The 23,402-nt window shown below is 42.3% G+C and overlaps 1 protein-coding gene across 1 annotated transcript in view; it reads right to left on the bottom strand.

The window, feature by feature from the left end:
- Window positions 1-656: 656 nt before the first annotated feature.
- Window positions 657-23,402, bottom strand: part of ZCCHC24 (zinc finger CCHC-type containing 24) — a 299,762-nt gene continuing 277,016 nt past the window's right edge. The window contains exon 4 of the mRNA XM_029609493.1: window positions 657-3,488. Within this exon, the coding sequence (XP_029465353.1) occupies window positions 3,375-3,488 (114 nt within the window). The 3' untranslated portion in view covers window positions 657-3,374. The remainder of the gene's footprint in view (window positions 3,489-23,402) is intronic.

Raw genomic sequence — 23,402 nt, 5'->3', positions numbered from 1 at the left:
ATTGGGTCCCTAAAAATAATAATCTGTAATTCCACATCTTGGTAGATGCTTGTAAACTAAACTTAATAAGGCTGTAAACTAATCAATGATAACGTGTGATCATTCAGACTTCATGAACTTTGTCGCTTGCATCATGTTTTAGCCGCTCTATCTAATATGCTTTTCATCTGAGCTAGATCCACTCATTTTAGCGTACTTTCTTGAACCACTGTTGCTGCCACAGCATCAAAAATCCTTTTCAAATCTGGTGATATTATAAGGCACTTAGCTACCATAAACTGGCAGGCAGGTCATTTTTTATGGTTATAATTTGCCAGCTGGTCACTGGATTTCTGCCTTCCCAATTGCTTCAAATACATTCACAACTAGCAATCGGCATCCACGTACCATCCCCAACTTTAATCTTATTTCTAGTCAGTACAGGCAAATGAAAGGGGAGCTTTCACATGAATGGCACACTACCACTCCTGCTTGCTATGAGAAACCCAGGCATTTTAGCCCTGCATGATATGGCATAAAAATATGCATGTCCCAGAGGCCACAAGCATGATTTGGAACAGCTTTAACACAGGAAGAGCTTGTCCTAGTAGAAACACTATACTGTCCACGACTCTTACCACCTTTTGCAAACTGCGGAGATTTTGTATTAACCCACATTTTCAACCTGCTACAACTTCAGTGAGAACCTTTTTTTTTTTTTTTACAGGATCCCAGTGCAGTTTATGGTCATAGCACTTCAAGAACATACATGTAGTCAACATCTGGGGGGCTGACCTGCTAATGACATCTCCTGCATGACAACCAACAAAGGAAGGGGAGAAGGGGCCACTATCCAGGTGGACTTTGGTAACTGGATGCCCAAGATAGTGACCCAGAGCAGAAGCATAACTGGGTCAAAGCCACAGGGTCATGATCTGCAGTCCTTTGGTTTTAATGTCCTACAGCTCCTTCAGGCCAATGCAATACCATGCGCTCAGGTGATATTAAGTCAGAGGAACCACAGAAAGCTGCAATGTGAAAATAAAACAATAAAAAAAAAATGTCTCCATGGTGGTCAGGCTAGGAAACCGGATGCTCAATTTACCAGCATCCATTTTCCAAACTTGCGCACAGCCACTTCTCTTGGGTGCCCGATGCCGAGGAGGCACTGCAGTCACACAATTTCCCCTAGCGCCTCCCTTTTAATGCAGTGGCTCATCTGCCTACTGCATCGTGTGCTGGGGAGAGGTGGATGTGTACGCGTTAGGAAAGTGGGTGCTCAATCACAAGTGCCCGCTTTTCCCGGGTGGATATTGCATCGGCCTGCTATGTCTTAAAATATTCCTTTGCACTATCCTCAAAATGATGTGCTTCACACATGATAGCATTTTGTCATTCTAAATTTTTCCTAGCAATATGTCAGTGAGGCATCAGATTCTACAAGTATCATCATCTACAGTACAGTTGTGAAGAAAAACTATAAAAGGCACAAAGCTTAAAGGCTTCCAACATTTCCAAGTGACTAAGAAGCATTCAAATGAAATGAGGAGCATTTAACTTGTTTGCTTTCTCTTTGTATCATGTCTCTTGCTAGCAGCTTTCGATCCACCTTGGAACCCCCTTAGCCCATCTTAATTCTCTTAGAATATGATTGGAATTAGCCCAGATTGTAGTCTCTTTTCTATGTCAGGTACAAAGCTGATGTCACAACCAATGACTTAGAAGACAGGTGTGACATCACCAAAAGAATGTCAAACAGACATACATTAACCTGATTTTGGACAATTAGCAACCAATTACATTATAACACAAATTAACATGGTGCTTGATTCAAAGCTTTGTAATAATCTACTTTCTTTACACTTGACCAATATGTGCAAAGCCAGCTTGTCAATGTATTATTGTTATAAACAGAAGCCAAATCATAACGGGGTTTCCCGTTCACCAAATGTCGCATATCAGTTTATCTGAGAAACGTTTGATAGCAAATTGAAAACATGAAACTTAGAAGTGTGTATATAAAGTGTATGAATCTTATTTCTGTATGCATTGCAGCTTCCCTTTTGTAATTTTTGTGTCCTTTTGGGACATGCCCGAGCCAGGGAATCATCAGGAAGAGCTTATTGCTTTACTGCTTACCACAGAAATATAGAATACTCTGACAGCAAGAAGCCCAAGAAGACATGCAAAGCTTATAAAGTGGATGCTGCCAACCTTTCCCCTTTCAAGATTTACTTAAAAAAAAAAAAGAATTAAATATTTCTGTCATTGATGGCTGGTTTGGCAGAAATGCTCTGTAATGCACTTAGGTCCTGGGAAGAGAGCTTCAGTTGCATGGTGCATGGACATCCTGAGATGGTGTCAGTGAAGCCACGAAGGTGTTTATTTCAACCACGCGTCAGCTGGGGATCTTTTCTCACACTGCACAACCATCAGGGAGCAGCAGAGAGAGGAAAATAATCTATCTATTGATAAAAAGATATATATATATATATATATATATATATATATAGATATAGCAATATATATAAAACAAACTAATGAGGCTAATTAGCAATTATTGGTGAAAATCTGTGCATTATATGTTCAGTTCATTAGCTCATCTTTGAAAATATAACACAGTTCAATGGCTCTCATTGTGAATAATTATAGTCACCATAATTATGTTTCCTTTGAACAAAAAGCTCCTGTTTGAAGTTATTTACCTCTGTGATGGGACAAGGCACAATTGTCCACATTTACCCCAAATCTACACTTAAGAATGATTTCAGGAAGCAGAAAACAGCCAGGCTGCATAGACTCTATCTACTTCAGCTACAATTTGCATATTACCTTGTACATGAACAGTTCAGAAAAAAAAAACACTACAATGAAATTCAGAAAGTGGCTTTCAAAATAAGATTATAAATAGTAAATATGATGAGTCTTTTTTATCAGGCTTTGGGGAGAATTTCATTCCTTCAACATCCCCATTATTCACAGTAAATTTTGTGTACTTTCGGCCTAATGAATAATAAAAAAATATACACATGGGCCTGTTTCTGAAAGGAAAGTAATACAAGAGTTCAAACAAAATCCCCCTAGCACTTCATTTCATTTTACCTGACCAGGAGACAGGAACCGTGTAAACAAGCTATGAACACAAACCACAGCAGTGGTTCCATCGTTAACACTATTGGTAACACTTTTCAAAAGACTATAACACTATAAATAGGTATTTCAGTTATACACAGATGAAGGAAGAGTGTTATATTCTAGTAATGGGAAAGGGATATTATTAGTTTTTAAAAACAGGTAATGTTGGCAAGTTTTTCAGATTTTGTTGTCACTGCCTAGGAATCTTACAAGGCCCGAGAGGCCACAGGCAGGGGGAAGGAGGCCGTCTCTGCATCGGCTTATTGCACACGACGGCAGTAGTAACCCAAGACTTTGCACTTTTCACACAGGTGCTGAGGGTGCTCTTTGCTCTGGTCAGAAACATCCAGGCCGTCAGGTTTCTCCAGGGGTCTCTGTGGAAAGAACGAGCAGAGAAAATCCATATTACTAATCATGGATTTTTTTTTCCATATTTTCAATTGCAGAATTGCTCCTTTGGGAGCTGTGTTCAGTAATGAATGGTGCTCCCGCTTTGGGTTTGCCCAAGTAGGCAATAAACATGACAGCTAAAGGAATCCTAACCCGAATTGATGAAAGGAATTCCAGCCTCTTAGTCCAATGCAAAAGTGCCTTATTGCCATATCAAATGCCGAAAATTACTAGAGCATTGCTAGCTAGGGCTTAGTACAATCTACCTATATAAATTGATGCAGACACTCTACCTACTCTACTCTACTACTGAAATGAGTTATACATTTACATCAATAGTGTAAAGGTCAAAATCTGTATTTTTACAGACAGCAGGAGCAGCCTCACAATGTGCTTCTTAGCTATGCAGTCTTGTCCTACCCTACTCTGTGGCCCAGTTGGCCCACAGAAGATTTAACAGGAGGAATGGATCAATCAATTCATTTCATTTCATCCGCTGCTGACCCCGCTTCATACTTTTCCTGAAACTAAGAAGGCTTTCCTCCTGGCACCCAGAGCCCAAGAATCAGTTTAAAAGTGAAAAAAGGATTGATATTTTTTTAAATTTCCTAAATTTGTGCTTTGGCTTTGAATTCCAGCTGACTCAGCTCTTGTCGTGTAAATACAGTTTAGTGCAAAAATGTTTTTAGAAGTGCCTAAAAATTTCAGATTGTAGAAAAATTAAATGCATTTACGCCAGATACACTTTGAAATGGTTTTCTTTGTGCTTTTACAGCCAGAGGAAAACATTTCCAATTTTAGAAATCTTAGAAAAGGCGCCCTGTACCTGGAAAAAGAACAGAAGCTGTGTAAATGTAGCCCCCTGGTCGGGGCAGATAAAATGTTAAGAGGATCTGTCACCTGTGGAAGCCAAGTGCCGGTCTCTTGGGAAGGGTTGAGAGAGAGATGTGGGTCAAGCAGATGGGTGAAGAGATGTCCTTAGCTAGAAAGGGCTCACACCCCTCCCCAGACAACTGCAAACTCCCAATCACCAGAAAAAAATAAGACTCACTCTCAGATATGTTCCACATCAACCAAACTTTTATTTTCTGGTAAACCAGCAGTCAGAGATTGCAAAAGAGTGGAAGTCACTGATTAGATCAGGGTACACAGGCTTACACAGTTAGGCTTCTGTTTTTGCAAAAGAATTACAGAAAAAAAAGAATGACCAGGAGTAGAAGTGCTTCAGTAACCATGTACACTCCTTTCCCTTAATAAGGAGAACCATCCACAGGCATTTACTCCCCATTCCTCCTTCCACTAGCTGCAAGTCCTATACGTAAATGCAGTTATCACTTCTATATTCTCCCCTCTCTTATCTTGGCGTCCATGGCTATGTCACATATGTGTCACAATAATTTTCCAGCACTCACAAAATTGTTACACAGTATCCCTTCTCCCAGGATCAGGAAACTCTGATCTTCCAGCACTGACTAAACTGTTTCACAGTATCCCTTCTCCCAGGATCAGGAAACTCTGATCTTCCAGCACTCACAAAATTGTTACAGAGTATCCCTTCTCCCAGGATCAGGAAACTCTGATCTTCCAGCACTGACTAAACTGTATCACTTTTTTAAGCCCTGTCCCTGTGGAGGAACAGATATCCCCTTCCAGCAAGAAGAGACACCTGTTCATTCAGCTCTGTGCTAAGGTTGATTCTCAACTTTCCCTATCCTACATGGGCACAGAAGTTTTGTTAACTCTCAAACCCCTCCCACTGGGGAGTGGTGTACTACACTAGCACATCTACAGTACACTGACCTCACACATAGGGGTAGGGTCTGGATGGAGAGACCTCTGACTCATACTGCTGGGAAGCTAACCCTTTGAAACCACTAATTCCATAGCAATAAAGGGCAACTTCTACTAGTAAGAGGAAGAATTGAGCATCTCATCACATTCAATATGCACTTTCCAGAAGATAGAAGGGGGAGGATACAGTAGAAGATAGAAGGTGGGGGATACAGTAGAAGCATTCACATTTATAGCTGATTTCCAAAAAAAAAAAGAAGCTGAAGAACAAGGGCTTAAGATAAAAAGTTGGAAGAAGGGAGGCTCAGGGAAGGAGGTGGTGGGTACTTGGAGTAGCCTTCCATCAGAGGTAGTAACAACCCCATGGTGACAAGTCAGATCATGCATGGGAGTGATACAGAGGGCTGCAGTAAGGGCAATGGAGGGAGATAAATGGACATAAGACGAGTATAAGGCAATACGGTAGATGGAAGCAACAGAGTGGGCCACAAGGTCTTTATCAACTGGCAAGTGCTGTGTTATTATATTACGAACTTGTCAAGAAGTTACAGCTGTGAGGATTTTAGTACTGCAATAAAGAAATATAATTGCCAGTGTTGCCTTAACTGCTCTTTATTTTGCTTCTTAGGGTGAGATCAGTACTAAGTATACAATATTGGACTGGATGGGATAAAACCAGGATTTGCATTAGCATTTTCCTTATGGCACAGAGCCAGCTGGCGACCCTAGTAGTGAAATAAGAAAAATGATTTCTTATTCTGACACTATCCTTCAGGCTGCCTCCTTGTGTACTGAGACGTTGATGTTGGTAAAGCAGAAGCATCTTTCAGATCTTTCAGATCTCCAGTAGTTTTTCTTGGCTCAGACCCTAATGAAGACCTTGTAACAGATCCCAAAATTTCTCATGTCTTCAAGAAATCTTTTATAATATTTGCTTCCTGTCTCAGAGCTGGAACTACAGTTCAAGGAAAATCCTAGGACAATGAGAAATTGTCAATATTCACCCCCTTCCTATACAGAATTTACTGAAAATCCATGCACAATGTCCATGTTCATTGAACATAAGATGATTGTTAAAGAAAATAAAATAAAAATGCAAACAGTATCAACAGGGACTATATACAGATTAAATCTAACCTGCATTCCTCTCTCCTTCACATAACTGTTTTCTGAAGGTCTGGTTGTTTAATGGTACTTTTTACCACTACGCTGGAATCCATGAACCAGTGGGCCATATTTGAAACCATTTCTATGGCACAACCACAATGGCTCTCTGGCAGTGCTGTGTGCTTCCATGTGGAAGACGAGGGTAAGATTCCAAGGCCCAGCTTCTATTTCCCCAGGCTGCCTGGCTGAGGTTGCTTTGGAAGCAGTGTTTACAGCCCCGAAGGGAGGAAATGGAGTCCCAGTCATTACACAGCTATGACACCTCGTGTCCAGATTTATGGTCTATAATTACAGGGTCCCAAGAGAGCCCTGCTGTATGGCCCTGGGCAAAAGATGGTTTCTGTAATGAATGGGTTAAGTGAGGTGGGAGGGGAATATCAAATTGAGGAAAACTTCTGGGCAGTTGCACACGGAAAAATACATAGACAATATTTTTGTTTTATGGACTAGGCCTCTCGATTCTTTACTTGAGTTTCATCAAGATTCAAATCTGAAGTTCACTTTGACCTTTGATTCGCATGTCATCTCTTTTTTTGGATCTACAGATAAGTAAAAATAATATTACATAATCTACTACCATTTATTGTAAACCAAACAAAAAGAACAGCTGATTAAGATATGATAGTTTTTATCCAACTTGTCATAAAAAAGTTTCTAAACTTACGAGCAAGCATTTCTTGGAAAGGATTATCTCTATAAGTATGTTATTTTTTAAACCTGAATTGATGTTTTTACCTTGGTCTAGGGAACAGTAGTCACAGCAGACATGTCCAATACAGTATTTCATGTTTTTATCACAAATTTGTCAGATCATAAGAAAACATTGGTCGATATTAGGGATTTATCCCATTTTTTTCTGAGTTGCCAAGTCTTGCCTTTTCTTGGAGAAAGAATTGAAAGGAATATGTAGTAAAATCTGAGATGGTAATATCCCCTAGAACTTTGAGTTAAAGAGACATTTTTTTATGTGGTAGCTGCAACATGAATTTGAAGACTATTACAACAGGTATGTTCAGAATGAAGTCTGATATTTATATTAAATTGGCCCATTTTTGAAATGTAAATTACAAATGTAATTTATTTGATTGAATGCTCATGTGAAAAGTATTATGTTGCCACTACCAAATGGATAATTCAAACTCATAGCTAGATTCATCAAAATGTGATAATTTTCGCATGACTAACACCCACAATAAAGAAAAGGGGCATGGCACCGGGTGCTGTTTTAGCACAGACAGAGAGAAAGAGAGAATCTTTATAAGACTCTCATAGTAGTCAACTATTTATATCACTATAGGAGGGCCAGCTAGTAACCCGAAGTGAGGTTTTGGTGGTGGTCTAGGGTTTTGGGGCCAGTTTTATATGCACAGTTATAGTACCCTGGTAGAGAGTGCATCAAGCTAGGGCGAGACTTTCCTCACTCTAAATCACGTCAAATCTTCACTGATGTGATGTGCTGTTCGTACATCTCACTGTGCAAGTAAAACTGCCCCCCAAAACCTTAGACCACCACCAAAACCTCACCTCGAGTTACTAGCTGGCCCTCCTGTGGTGATATATAAATAGTTGACTACTAGGTATGCCACCCCAGAGGCTCTCTTTCTCTCTCTCCACTCCACTCCCTCTCCCCTCTAAAAAATGCCCAAAATGGAACCCTCAATATTTATCACAAATTCCATTTTGGGCATATCACACAGCTTAACACCAGGAAAAAAAGTGTAGTTATTTCCAGTGTTAAAAACATGTGATAGCATGCATTACGCTATTGCATGCTGCGATAATGCCCCTTATTTTCATAGATCCCACCCAAACCCTCCTCCAATCCCTCCCTTTTGAATAAATTCCAAAAATTTGCATTTGCGCTGCGCATTGTGATAAATATTGCATGCATTATATTGTAATCGTTGGTGTTAGGCCTACAATAACACAGTTTGATAAATGACCCTGACAGCTGAATGCAAAAGGTGCATAAATAACAGAAGAATGGAAGCACCTTTGGTTGAACACTTCCAAGGTTTTGATCACTCTTTTAATAATATATGTTGGTTAATCAGAGTAAGGCAGGCGTATAAAAAATAATCATTGTACCCATCTAGATTTGTGGATGGTGCATGATATTCATTCTTAAATAAATAAATATTTATCATCCTTCAATCCATCCTTTATCATCCTTCAATCCATCCTTCAATCCACGTTATTCTTGAAAACTGACTACTGCAATGCCTTACTCCTGGGGCTCCCCATTTCAGCCACAAAACCTATACAAATGCTCCAGAACGCAGCAGCCAGAATCCTAACCAATACCAACCGCCGTGCTCACATTACCCCCCATCCTCCGAAACCTACATTGGCTGCCAATAAAATATAGAATTCTACATAAAGCTCTCACTATAATCCACAAATCCATCCACAAACAGCTCACACTAGACCTTCAGACCCCTCTCAAACACCGCTCTTCCGAAAGACCCATCAGAGAAGCATATAAAGGAACCCTTCAAGTCCCACCTACTAAATACACCCGTCTAAAATCCACCAAAGACCGTTCCTTCTCCACAGCAGGCCCTGTCCTCTGGAACAGACTACCGACTGACCAAAGACTGGAACCTTGCCTTCATACCTTTCGAAGAAAACTGAAGACGTGGCTTTTCCTCCAAGCCTTCCCCTAGTCAAAATGCCACTTCGGACTCAGCCCAAGGAATAAGATAATTACTAATCTCATAACCAAGCCTTCCCCTAGTCAAAATGCCACTTCGGACTCAGCCCAAGGAAAAAGATAATTACTAATCTCATAACCCGTCATATTATTTATATGTTACTAATTCCGCTCTATCTTCTTCCTGGCTACTTTAGCCCCCAAGTTCAATGTCCTTGTTATATGTAATTTTGCTTGTTTCAGCCTTCTTGTTTGGTTACACTTGTTAATCCCCTAAGTTCCATCTAAACCGGCCTGATGAGAATTCCATTCGTGAAGTCCGGTATAGAAATATATATTAAATAAATAAATAAAGTATTTGTTCTGTTTCAGATTTTCAAGACCTTCCAAAAGTTTTTCTTTAGGTTTACCTTTACCTGTGCAAGTGCCTTGGTTTTCTTATGTAGTCAGCCCTTGTCCTGGCTCTAGGGGTAGAGGGGGCATGAGTTCAGTTTAAGGGATCTTGTTGATATTGAAATTGACTCTCAATGGCAAGGACACACAGAGTTGTGGTATAAAGACACACTCTAGAATAGTGTTCCCAATGGTTTGCATTTATTTGATCAAATACAAACAAACTGGTGAGGAGGTGATTGTTTAAAAACCCTGAATTGGAAAGAGAAGAAATGGATTTTTTTTTATTACAAACAGTACATCCAATGGGACTTTATTTTTTTTTTTTAAATAAAATCCAAGTGTTTTCTTGGTTCTTTTGGAAAAATATCTGTTTTTGTGTTTATTTACAGAAACAAATGTTTTATGGATAAAGAAAATGTCTTGATGCGGAGATGAATTATTCCTGAAGCATAGTGCTGTATCGATTCAGTAAGCTGCTGCAATAATTCAAGGGAAGAATTGTTTCTCGGTGAGAGCAAACAATGATTATCATAAGACTATTTGGAAAAAAGTGTTTTTACATGCAAACAAGAATCAAATAAAAAGTGAACTTTATGGACCAATGATAACAATTCTGCAACTGTACCATTCAATACCAGTTGGTATAAAGAAGTAAGTGCAGTCTGTATGAAGGTCGAAACTGATCCATGCAGTGATGCTACCATCACTGTGATGAAAATCAAATAAAAATAGAGAATGTTGTTTTTGTTAGGTTTTGAGTTACATTCACTTAAGGACTTTTTGTGACACCTTCAGGTTGGCTACACAATGACAAAGTAAAGCCAAGAAGTTCATACACCTAGTAATCTGTTTCTATATTAAATATGCTACCTTAACTATATTAGAAAATCCTTTCCCTGAAGGTATTATCTATTATTGTAAGACTCTTTTGTCTTGACTTATTTAAGTCCATTGCCCTAACCTAAGGAAATGGTATGATGCTGCCATGCCCGCTGCTAGGTTGTGTTTGAGTCTAATAGGTGATATACTTGGAAACTGAAGAATTAGTGGAGAGATGAGGGCCACCAAGACTTAGGATGCCAGAGGAACTGGGAAACTGTTCACAAAGACTAAAACCACCACCACCATCATTTTTTCAGAAGGATCCTCAAATGGGAATTTTAAGTAGGAGACATGTGAGCACTGGCATACCCAGGGTGCCCTTGTTTACACTCTTGTGGGACAAGGGAAGGAGCCCCAGAGTTTTAGCATGGTGGCCAGACAGTAGCCCACTTCTGAATCCACCCATGTGGGCTTGGCACACATGAAGTCTTTTTTTATTGTCCTAAACAAAAGGCTTTTCCCTGTGGCTCCAAAAGCTCAATTCAGAACTCTTAGTAAGAAGCCCGACTTTACTTTGGAGGAGCTTGGAGAGGGAAGAGATATCTGTTTAGGAAAATGGAAACAGTGAGTATTCTTAGGTTGCATTTCTCTTTCTGTTGTAAATGTCTGCAACTACTCTACCTCACCAATAAATGCAAACCATTGGGAACACTATTCTGGTGTGTGTCTTTATACCGCAACTCTGTGTGTCCTTGCCATTGAGAGTCAATTTCAATATCAACAAGATCCCTTAAACTGAACTCATGCTCCCTCTACCCCTAGAGCCAGGACAAGGGCTGACTACATAAGAAAACCAAGGCACTTGCACAGATAAAGGTAAACCTAAAGAAAAACTTCCGGAAGGTCTTGAAAAGCTGCAACATAACAAATACATTATTTATTTATTTATTTATTTATTTATTTAATTAACAATGTATATCCTGCACCATCCACAAATCTAGATGGGTACAATGATTGTTTTTTATACGCCTGCCTTACTCTGATTAAAAGAAAATGCACAGTACATCAGTTATCATGTTTATTGACATAAACCAGCTTTGTATACAGGGCCCTGGGAGTCACTTTTCCTGGAAATGCTGCAAAGGACACTGGGAATGCCTGTGCAGGCCAACAGCTTCTTGGACCAGTGTCAGAAACAATACCTCTCAGTGATTCACTCTCACTGGCTCTGTGATCAGCTCTTAGCCTGCGAGCTGTTTGACTGCAAAAATGTTATTGTTACTAGTGTATGTTAAGATGTGTAAAGCTATTTTATGAATACAGGAAACCGGGTTAGCAAGGGCCAGCTGGAAGACGTGGAGCACTGTTTGACTGGTACATTATTTAAGAGCTTAGTGGGCCTGAGTCTCCTGGGAATGCTATACGGTATATCAAAAGCCTGCACTGGAGCATGTCCTAGAATGCATTCAAAGCTTTAACCTCTAATGTAAGGCTAAGTTTTGTTTTGTTTAGTTTTTTAAATCTATAAAATAGTCTTGTGCAACCGCCCCATTTCCCCCTCCCCCCTCCACCCCCGTCCTACATGTCTCTCTTTTGGAAACTCTGGAGAATGGGAAGAGAAGTCAAGGCTGTGGTTACGCTGTCATCCACAGGGAATAAAACTGAAATAAATGCTTCTCGATATCAAGGACTATTCCCCAAATTAAGCTTCAGCTGTATCTTGATAGCTAATATTCATCATTCCTTGTTTTAAACAAATGTTAAAAGTGCTTGCCAGAGGTACGGTACAATATAGTGTTCTGAGGTGTATGGAGTGGAAGCAGGGCTGGAGAAGAGGACCCATGGCATGAGGGGTGGGAGTGGGAGAGGTGGTTGATGAGTGGTGGGGGCAGGGCCTTGAAGATGGAGGATCAGCAGATATCGTTGATATGTGGCAGACTTCTTCACATGGACAGTATTTATTTATTGTTATACTAGCTGTTAAGCCTGTAACAATGGGCTACATTAAGATTTTTGTTCGGTCCATTTCCTTACCCCTCATTCTTCCCTCCCTCCCCTCATTCTCCCCCCTCCCCCCTCATTCTCCCCTCCCATTCTCCCTCCCCCTCTAGTCTCCCTCCCCTCACTCTCCTCTCCCCCCCCCCTCCCCTCACTCTCCGCCCTCCCCCTCCCCTCACTCTCTCCTCCCACCCCCCCTCTCTTCCCCCTCCCTCTCCCCCTCACTCTCTCCTCCCTACCCCTCCCCTCAGTCACTTTCTCCTCCCTCCCCTCAGTCACTCCCTCTCTCTCAGCTCATTCACAACCCCTTCGGATGGCGCAGACGGAAGAGCTCCGGGGGAGGTCCCTCCCTTGTGCGCGCCGCCGCCGCTACTGCTACTGCTCCTCGCCGCGCCATTTTTGTTACAGGTAAGCTCTGACAGACGTGCTGCCCGCGCATGCGCGGTAGAGTTGCTCTCTACTGCTCATTTGCGGCACGTCAGTCAAGCTTCATTTATCTAGTAGATATGTGCCCCAGACTTCTATATATGTACTGTTAGTTTTATCAGCGTTCAAAGCCCCTGAGGGGAGGGAGTCCCACGCATCATGCACATAGCTGGTCTTAGGGCCCACTCCAGAGTTGCGGAAGGAGCCCTGGAGTGTTGCCCCTGGCTGAGAATTGTTGCTGCAATGACTGGCTTGTGTTGGTGATGGGGGGTGGGGGTGGAGAATAAAAATAGGGGTTAATTCCTGAATAGTTGGGAATGAAGGTTCATGGCCCAATAGAAACTGGTTTCAATTGAGCCGAAAACCATAAAGGGCAGGTGGAAACTGCTGGGGATTCTTTAAATAAATTGGGTCAGACAGACAAACACATCAAGGTTGGTATAAGCATCAAAGTTCTTCTTTAAACCCTAAAAATGACATCATGTTGACCTGCACATTTCATTGGAAGTAGTACTTCAACTGCCAGTCGCATATTTATTTATTTTTTTATTTAAATCTTTTTCTATACCGTCGTTAAGGTGGGTACCGTCACAACGGTATTGAAACACTAAACACCAAGATGATGTCTATATAAAATGGAAGTTTAAGACACCAAGTCAATGTCTTCAGTAACGTGTTAGACCAGATTCTGACAAATCTGCTGGTTCTGGAAATAATAAAGCAATGAGCATGAAGAGTGCAATTCAAGATGCTGCACCCAAGCCCAAAGATATGAGGCGCAAGATAAGGATCATATCACTAATAAGGCTCTGCTCCCAGATATATAATGTTTTTCTATGTATTTAAAATATTTCTAACCCACCTATCTTTAATGCTAGGTGAGGAACAAAATAAATGTGCCTAATATATAAAATTACATTGAACATTATTACAATGGTACAGAATCAAGCTGCCATTGCATTGTTCGGGATACTTGAACGAAAGGTTAACCAGTGACGTTACCTAGCTGCCTATCTTAACACCCCTCCCCCCAACAATTTATCAGTGACAAAGCTCAGTGCCGCACATATGTACGGAGGCCTTTGCTATATCTAAACAGTAACTAAAAAAACACTGTTACACTGTGATTCAGCGTTTCAATGGTCTAGTTAGCACAGAAGGGACAGAACAGCTGTACTGCCACTAAAGACTTCAGAAAGAGGTCATTCAATAAAACTAACAGCAAACTACTCTTGTTATTAAAACCAATGTAGCTGAACTTATGAGATAAAAGGCCTAATTTTAGAACACTTTTAAAAAAGGACTTTTTTGCCCAGTAAAAAAAATCTTTACTGATAAGGCCAGAGCCAGGATCTGGATGTCAAGCACAGTTGGTCTCTACAACAGCCAGCGTGCAAATTCCTTGTTAGTATCATATAGTATTCTGAATTCATACCTTTTTATTTCTGAACTGAGTGAGATCAGTGCCTTGTAAGCTGCAATGACAGCAAGGATTCCCCTTCAGAAGGGATTGTCCCATTCCCCAGAGCTCAGCTCCTAACAACTGCTGCTGAGAGCTCGAGCACAATAACCAGGAACTGGAGCAGTGGGGAAAGTATGGACAGGTTCCATGACAAAGGCATTCCAGAGACCAAGGAGTCCATTTCTAAAGCAGGTCGCATGCACGCTGGAATATTTTATATAAGGCATGTTTCTGAAAAAAGCCTCCTGATTTGCTTTCTTAAGCCTATACTTGCCTACAGCAAACAAGTCTGCCACCGAAAAACAGGAATCTATGGAATTTTCACAAATACTTTATATTTCTTAATTTTTAATTTTATTTCTGAATGTTCTGTTAAATGTTGGAATGGATGGTATATATCTTTTATTCTATTCCTGTATACTGGGCTGTTTTTTTTAAATCTCTAACCCTGAGCTTTTTCTTTTGCTGTTTATGTTGTTGGAATGTCATGTGCTTCTCAGTGCGGGGCTATTGTTAGGATCGGAAAATGAATAAATAGTTCATTAACACACTGATGCAGATCTTAGATCATACGGAGGGCTCGTTTTAGAAATAATGCCAACACTTATTTTGGTTCAGGAATAAAACAGAACTTTTGTTCTACCTATCAAGTTTGTTTATTTAGCAAATACAAATCCATGAAACCAAGCATGCAACAGCCTCCTTGCTAGTTGAACTGAAAGCTATTAGTCCATGGGTTGCTTCTGAAGCCCCAGCAGTGAAGGCTGGTTGTGCATTGGCTGCCTTTGCCTGTCTTGAACCTGATTAGCGGGAACTATTCTCGCTGTGTTGGTTCAAAGCCAGCAAGTTGATGAAGGGGCTGTGGCACAAGTAAATCATTAAAAATAAAATTGGCACTGGTGATTTAATTCAGAGCGCTGCAAATAAAAACAGTCTCAGAGAACACTGGTTGGACTTATAATCCTTTTAGCACTGATACTGTTCTCTACCCAAACTACACACAGTGTTTTCCCTCATGGAATATGGATCTTCCACAGTAAATTATTTCCAGTAATGGAAGCAAATAGTGAGTGGGAAGGGCAAGAACCAAATATCCCATACCAGTGCAACAGCTGGCACCATGTCACCACTGATCCCAGCTTACAGGTCAAATAAGAAGAGAATGCTTGACAGGAGGCCAGCCAGGAAACCGAGTCACAGATGCTGGCGCTAGAAGAGAAAACAAATCGGAGCTTGGCATCTGAGTCAAGCTGCTGCCAACAATACCCATTAACTAACAAAGGTTATAAGATAGACAACTGGGGTTCTACGTCAGGGCATATTTATGCAATACAAAAACTTGCCACGAAGTAGGTGAGAAGGAATAATGTTGGATGAACTTTGAATTGGCATAGGATATCAGATGACTGCATGAGAAAACAAGAGGTACACAATGGGGCAAATTTTAAAAGGGTTACGCGCGTAACCCTTAAAAAAAAAACCCTGCGCGCGCCGCCGAGCCTATTTTGCATAGGCTCGCCGGCACGCGCAAGCCCCGGGACGCGTGTATGTCCCGGGGCTTGCAAAAAGGGGCGGGGCGGGGCCTGATCCTCCAGGCACAGCGGCCATTTGTCGCTGTGCCCGGGATCGCGGTCCGGCCGTCGGTCGGCGCGCGTAACCTCTTCAACAAAGGTAAGGGGGTGTTAGGTAGGGGAAGGGAGGGGAAGGTGCGGAGGGGGCGGGAGAGAAGGGAGGCGCCGCGAAGCGGCTCGGTGCGCGCAGGTTGCACAATTGTGCACCGACCCTGGATTTTATAACATGCGCGCGGCTGCGCGCGCATGTTATAAAATCGGGCGTAGATTTGTTCGTGCCGGGTTGCATGAACAAATCTGCACCCACGCGCAGGCTTTAAAATCTTCCCCAGTCTGAATAAGTTATACACAGTAGAAATGGCAGGGTGCACCTGTCTAGCAGGCCGATACAGTACAGCGGAGCGCACTGTTAACCGGCATTTGGACGCGCATTTTCGACCCTTATTCAGAAAATGCGCGTCCAACCCCGCCTGAGACTAATAGCGCCTGCAACACGCAAATGCATGTTGATGGCCCTATTAATCATTCCCACGCGATACAGTAAGTAAAATGTGCAGCCAAAGGTAGGCGTTAATTTCTGCCATCACCGGGGAAGTGCTCAGAAAAGCAGTAAAAACTGCTTTTCTGTGCACCCTCCGACTTAATATCATGGCGATAATAAGTCGGAGGTCCCAAAAGTTAAAAAAAGTTAAAAATAATAAAAAAATTTTTTTAAATGGGCCCACGGCTCGCGGGTTGAAAACCGGACGCTCAATTTTGCCGGTGTCCGGTTTCTGAACCCGTGGCTGTCAGTGGGTTTGAGAACTGACTCTGGCAAAATTGAGCATCGGCTGTCAAACTTGCTGACAGCCGCCGCTCCTGTCTAAATAGAGGCGCTAGGGACGCGCTAGTGTCCCTAGCGCCTCTTTTTACCGCGGGCCCTAATTTAAATAAATTAAGTTACTGAATCACATGCACAGGAGAGTGGCCTGTGCGCACGCCGGGAGAGCGGGCGCTCGCCCGCTCTCCCATGATTTTTACTGTATCAGCCTGTAGGTGTGGCCTAGTGGTGAGAAAAGCAGGCTAAGGATCAGAAAACCCAGGTTCAAATCCCATTTCCCCCACTGATACTCTTTCCAAACTTGGGCAAGTCACTTTACCAGCTATTGCCTCAGGTACATACTTATGAGTACATTTTCAAAGTGCTGACGTGGAAAATTAGCTTATATGCACATTAGCAGCCTGTATTTGGGTACATATTATTTTATTACCATTGAAAGTACATGTGTATTTTCAGTTTCTGTGCACATTTACCTGTGCAAAAAAGGGAGAGTCTAGGGCTGTTCCGAGACAGGGCCAAGAGGTACATGTAGACGTTGCTACTTTATAAGAGATTTACATGCGTACATTGGGCAACTTATTCATGCAGTTTTGTACCTATTTAGCCCAACTGATATTAGACTCATTTGTTGTCTGCTATTTTTGAATGGGAGGTCTCTGGGTGAACTGGGGGAGTTCAGGGTGAAGTACTAGAAGGGTACTTGGTGAACTGGAAACGGAGTAGGTGAACTGGCTGAGGTATCGTCAAACTATTATTTCAAGTATGCGCGCATATTTTAAAATATATCCTGCCTCCAGGTAAAAATCAGGGTTTTATGTATACGTTATATTTTTTAATGCTTAAAATATATGTGAATGTTTATAAAATAGGTAGAGAAAGCAAGTGCTTTCAATACACTGCAAATATTCGTGCACACTGAAACATACGCATGCACTTTCAGTGCAGAACTAAGCTGTATTTTATAAATTGTGCTGCAACCCGTTGCACAGCTTATAAAATACTAGGATAAATCTCTACGCATCCACTTACTTAAAGCAAATCAGGTTTGAAATGTATCCTTCCTGACTGTGACTTCTCTAAGGCAGGGAAATACCTACTATACCTGAAATTTAGCTTGGATTTGGAAAGACATGTAATTAAAACCAAATCCACCTTTGTGGTGGTCTCAGAGAACACTTTAAAATCAATTTAATTTAGTTCTTATGAAATTACACATTTTTTATATTTTGTCAAATGCAACTCTGAAACAAAAGGATTCAATGCATCCACAGAAACATAGTTAACATGGAACTAATCCAACATGCTGTTAAAGTGACCAAGGCCCAGTGACTACATAACTTGAGAAATGTTACATTTGGCAGCTTACAGGACTGCCCCGTGAGCCGCCACACTCACCCCAACTGCTGACTGATGATTCCTGAGGCCTCCTGTCATGGCAGATTGCTGTATGCATAATATAAGTCCTGCAGTGGAAAGCACTGAGTGGCACCTCCTGATGACATCAGCCTGACTGAGCTATTTAAGCAAGGGCCTTGCAGCATTGCTTTGCCTCTGCAACGGGTCTCCTGCCATGAAGTATGTGTTGCTTGCATGTTCCTGGTTCCTGTTCTCCTGCATTCCTGATTCCAGCCTTCTCTCATTCAGCCTAGCCTCTTCTAGCCTTATCTTCTCCAGCCTCCCTTGTCCAGCTTTGTCTTGTCCTATCCGCCTTGTCCAGTGTCTTGACTCTCTGGATCTTGTCCTCTTGCTTGGACCTGGCCACAATTGCCTGCTGCCTGGAACTGATCCCCTTGCTTTGACCTGGCCATGATTGCCTGTCGCCTGCTCCGAACTTGGCCTGTCTCTGACTTTGTTAGTTTGCTGCTTGCCCTGAACCCGGTGTGCTTTTGGACTCTAGTTATCTTCACCACCCTAGGGACCCGCCTAAGTCTGCCAGTTGCCATAACCCAAAGGCTCAACCTGTCTGGGGAGGCAGCTGGTATAGGTGAAGCTCCAAACTGTCCCTCTACAGGGCGCGTTTATCAGCTGCTGACATAGGCCTTGTGGGTTCACACTCGAGGATGTGTCAATTACGCCACAACACAAAGGGCTCACACATCCGCTACCCTTCACAGGCAATACCAGCTCTTCTGAACTAGAGTAAAATTAAAAGCCTGGCCATCTAAGCTACCTGTACACAGTGCAGTGATAAAAGATTACGTAAAGCTATGGAGTGTGGTGAAGGAGGAGGAGGAGGAGGAGGAAGATTAAAAGGAGATGGGAATAGGAGAGAAAAAGTGGGAGGAGACAGGGTCTAAATGAAGGAAGTTCCCTTCACATTTAGGACTGCTGGATGTAGATGTGGCATCACCAACCATGAGCAGTGCTGGAATACTATTATCCAGAGCTTGGATCCACAAAATCCTTGTCAATGTTAACAATGTAGCCCTTCTTGGGGGGAGGGGGGGGTGTTAAGTCCCAAGAGCACACAAATTTATTTATTCTTTGGGGCTGCTCCGGTTAGCATTTCTTCCATAATTTTACTCTCTGTCCCAAGGGTAGAATCCTTTTTTGGTGGCCCAAGTAGTGGTGTTTTTCTCACTCTCTGGTGGTGCTAGATGCTGCATCTCAAGGGTGTAAGATGCTTGGACAAACCAGGCAGGACATGGCACTGGGTGTTAAATTAAATGTTTACTGATGCTTTAACAATTAAATGAAAGTCCATTTTTCATAAAGGTGAATATACAGTTGACTGATGAACAAAGGTGTTTTTTCTCTTCTGGGTAGGTGTCCGTTTTTTTTTTTAATCAGGTTTTAAGGTAAAGCTTCCCATGGTGATTTTAATGTGCACAAAGTTTTCCCAGTGGGCCAAATGGGAATCCTTTTGGAGGGGTCTCCTCAAACAGAAAAAACCTACCCGAATCCAGTTTATTCACAATTGTCCAGCCTGTCCTGGTTCCATGGGATAGAAATCCATTTGGGAAACTCCAAGATCTTGGTCCTTCTCCTCGATGTTGGTACTGGTGACTTCTCTTGGAAGAAAAGTCTTTAGAACTTGAGAACCAGGCTATCCCAGCCCTGGAACCCCATGGGAGAGGATAAGTCAAAAACCTCCCCCCAAAACACTATCCGAATATGTGCTCTCTGAAAATCTCTCGGTGACTGCTGCTTCACTATCACTGGTGTTTGCCCCATCTAGGGAGTAGAACATGGCTCGCAGGTCTTTAGCCCTTGTCCTTTGTGTCAGGGGTGGGGGCCTTCTCCAAAGGGTGCAAGGTTTCAACAGGAAACCCTTCTGAAAAAAGTAAAAAATCTCACACAGAAGGATCTGTCACTGGTGCTTGCCTCACCTGCAGTGTAGAGTGGGCTCACAGGTCTTTAGGCCTCTGGGTTGAGAGCCCTTTTGCCTCAAAGGGAATCCGGCAAAATTCTATCTCACTGCAACTAAATACAGGACATCCCTCTGGCTGCACAGAGAGAAACCTCTTCAAAAATAAAGTTCAGGATAAGGCTGGGAGGCCTAATCAGGGAATGGAAAAACTGCATTTTGGAATTTGTTGCCAGGGGATGTGGTTAGTGCAGTTAGTGTAGCTGGGTTTAAAAAAGGTTTGGATAAGTTCTTGGAGAAGTCCATTACCTGCTATTAATCAAGTTAACTTACGGGCCGATACAGTAAAGTCTGCATCTGTAATAATTCTTTTCTACGTTGCTGTGTAGACTTTGCTAAGTCTGGATATACTCGAATGAGACCCCCACAAAATAATTCATTTATATTTTTAAAATAATTCTTCATAATCATGGATACTGCAGATTAATCAAAAAAGGAAACAAAAAGTACAGCACAGTCTATAACTTCTACACTAGAGTTTTCTAAGTAATCAGTCAGATTTTGAAAATCTGATCCTTGAGCCGGAAATAAAGAAGTGCTGTTTTTTTTTGGCAAGAAGAAAAGTTTCTTAACCGCAGGTATCTCTTCTTGTGGGATCTTTAAAGTCTCCATTACGTATTTCTTAAAAGACAATAATGGGATTTCCCCCAATACAATAGGAGAATTCAATAATCTCAAGTTTAAATGCCTCATGTAATTTTCAATAGACTCAAGTCTTCTCAATGATGAAATTCTTTCTGAAATGATTGTGGCATTCACATTCTGGAGGCTTTTTATATCTTCATTTAGTTTCTTTAGAGAATTATCTTGTTCAGTAAATTTTTGATGCGAGTCCCGTTCGAGTACCCGACTTTAGCGGCAATATCGTCAAGTTTTAAGGTTTGATTGTCTAACTTAGAAGACATCCTTATCATGAGTTCCCAGATATTAACAAGGGTTATAGTCGCCGGATTAATAAATTGCTGGGAGAGAGTTCTTCTTACCCCGTAACCGGTGTCCTCACCAAGCTCTCCCGTTGTTCTGGGGGTGTCCGCCGCCATCTCTCCTCCTCCTCTCGGCGTATCGGGCAACTGGGGTTGCAGGTTTCCTCCTGACTCTCCTGCCGCTTGGTCGGCTTTTGGGCCACCCAGCTGAAAACGCCTAATGACCTCATCGGTTTGCGTCTCAGCTCCTCCATCGGCTGTTAGGGGCAAAGCTCTTACCGGCGTTCTGGGGTCCAGAGGGCTCAGTGAAAGTTCCCCAGGTGAGTATGGCTCTCCTCCCGCCACCTCTCCAATGGGGCTGAACACCCTTGATTCCGGTGGGTTAACAGTGAACTCAGATATTAATCGCTGTCCGGCGGCATTGTCCTGGTCAGGTGGGAAGACCCGGACTTTGCCTTTTCTCTTGTGGGGCATATCAAATGAGGAAATTCGCAATTAAGCTTGCTTTTTAGAAATCTGAGATCCGGAGCAAACAGAGATACGACCGCTCAGGGCGCCATCTTGTTTTCTCTCCAATTTAGGTCTTTCTTGAATTTCTTCAAGTTATCCTGTACTCTAAGTTCCAGTGGTAGGCTGTTCCAGAGTTTTGGCCCTGCAATCGAAATAGCCCTGTCCCTCACTTCGCTGAGGTGAGCAGATCTAACAGTAGGCACTAAAAGTAACCCTTTATTTGCTGACCTTAGTTCTCATTGAGGTACATGGAGTTTGATAATTGAGTTCAGCCAGTCTGTTTTGTCTCCATATATGATCTTATGAATCATACATAATGTTTTATGTTTGATTCTATACTCAATTGGTAGCCAGTGTAAAGACTTTAGAACTGGCGTAATGTGATCTTTTTTTCTTGTATTTGTTAGTATCCTTGCTGCGACATTTTGGATAACCTGGAGGGGCCATATAGTCGGGCGGATTTTCAAAGCCCTGCTCGCGTAAATCCACCCAGATTTATGCAAGCAGGGCCTTGCGCGCCGGCGCGCCTATTTTCCATAGGCCGCTGGCGCGCGCAGAACCCCAGGTCGCGCGTAGGTCCTGGGGTTTTCAGAAGGGGGCGTGTCAGGGGCGTGTCGGGGATGGGGCCGAACGACACGACGTTTTGGGGGCGGGGCGCGGTGGTTCAGGGGCAGGCCCGGGGGCGTGGCCGCGTCCTCCAGAACTGCCCCCGGGTCCGGTCTCGGCGCGCCAGCAGCCCGCTGGCGTGCGTGGATTTACATCTCCCTCCGGGAGGCGTAAATCCATGGATAAAGGTAGGGGGGGGGGGTTAGGTAGAGGAAGGGAGGGGGAGGTGAGGGGAGGGCGAAAGAGAGTTCCCTCCGAGGCCGCTCTGATTTCGGAGCGGCCTCGGAGGGAACGGAGGCAGGCTGCGTGGCTCGGCGCGCGCCGGCTGCCCAAAATCAGCAGCCTTGCGCGCGCCGATCCAGGATTTTAGAAGATACGCGCGGCTACGCGCGTATCTTATAAAATCCAGCGTACTTTTGTTTGCGCCTGCTGCGCAAACAAAAGTACGCGATCGCGCAGTTCTTCAAAATCTACCCCAGTTGTTTTTGGAAGTCCTAGCATGGTAGAATTGCAATAATTAAGTCCTGAAAACAATAACACCTGTATAACATATCTAAAATTATTTTGTGAGAGCAAGGGTTTTAGACGTTTCAACAATCTTAATGTACTAAAACCTTCCTTTATTTTTTTAGATATGTGGGCTTTAAAGTTTAATTCATAATCAATGATGAGTGCTAAGTTTCTTGTTGTATCCGTTAACTTAAAACATGTTTGATCATCAAGGATGATTATTTTTTTTTCTAAACTGACATTTTTTCTATCTAAAATCATGAAAACGGATTTATCTAAATTTAAAATCAGTTTCATTTGTACAAGAAGTTGGCCAATGATTTTTAAGTACTTTTTGACCATTCTGAAAGTGGATTCAATATTGCTTTCTATCGGAAATAGCAGCTGAAAATCATCTGCGTAAATGTAATAAGTTAAGCCTAGTCCGGTTAAGAAGTGACATAGCGGTAAGAGGTACACATTAAACAAAGTGGCCGATAGGGCAGAACCCTCCGGAACTCCTGTTGTCAATTTTATCTTTTCTGACACAATATCTTTAATCCTAACCGTAAAAGTTCTATTTTCTAAAAATGATCTAAACCATTTTAAGGTGGTATCTGTTAATCCAACGTCTTGTAATCTATTGAGAAAAATATTATGATCTACCGTGTCTAAGGCCGCTGAAAGATCTAACAACACGAGTAAAAATCTTTGGCCTCTATCACTTTTTTGTTTGAGTTCCATGTAAAAACTTCTGCATTTACAATCCTTCTCAAATCCTTGTTAGCTTGTTTAAGCTGCCAATTTGATCACACCCAATCAAATGAAGCAATCCAACAAAAACATCCACCAAAAATGTAACCATACTCATTGTAGATATCCTGAAAATCTGGCCTG

The sequence above is a fragment of the Rhinatrema bivittatum genome, chromosome 7 (genome assembly GCF_901001135.1).
Source record: "Rhinatrema bivittatum chromosome 7, aRhiBiv1.1, whole genome shotgun sequence".
NCBI classification, from domain to species: Eukaryota; Metazoa; Chordata; class Amphibia; order Gymnophiona; family Rhinatrematidae; genus Rhinatrema; species Rhinatrema bivittatum.
Note: the sequence above shows the minus strand (reverse complement) of the source record. Positions and strands in the feature narration are given on the sequence as shown.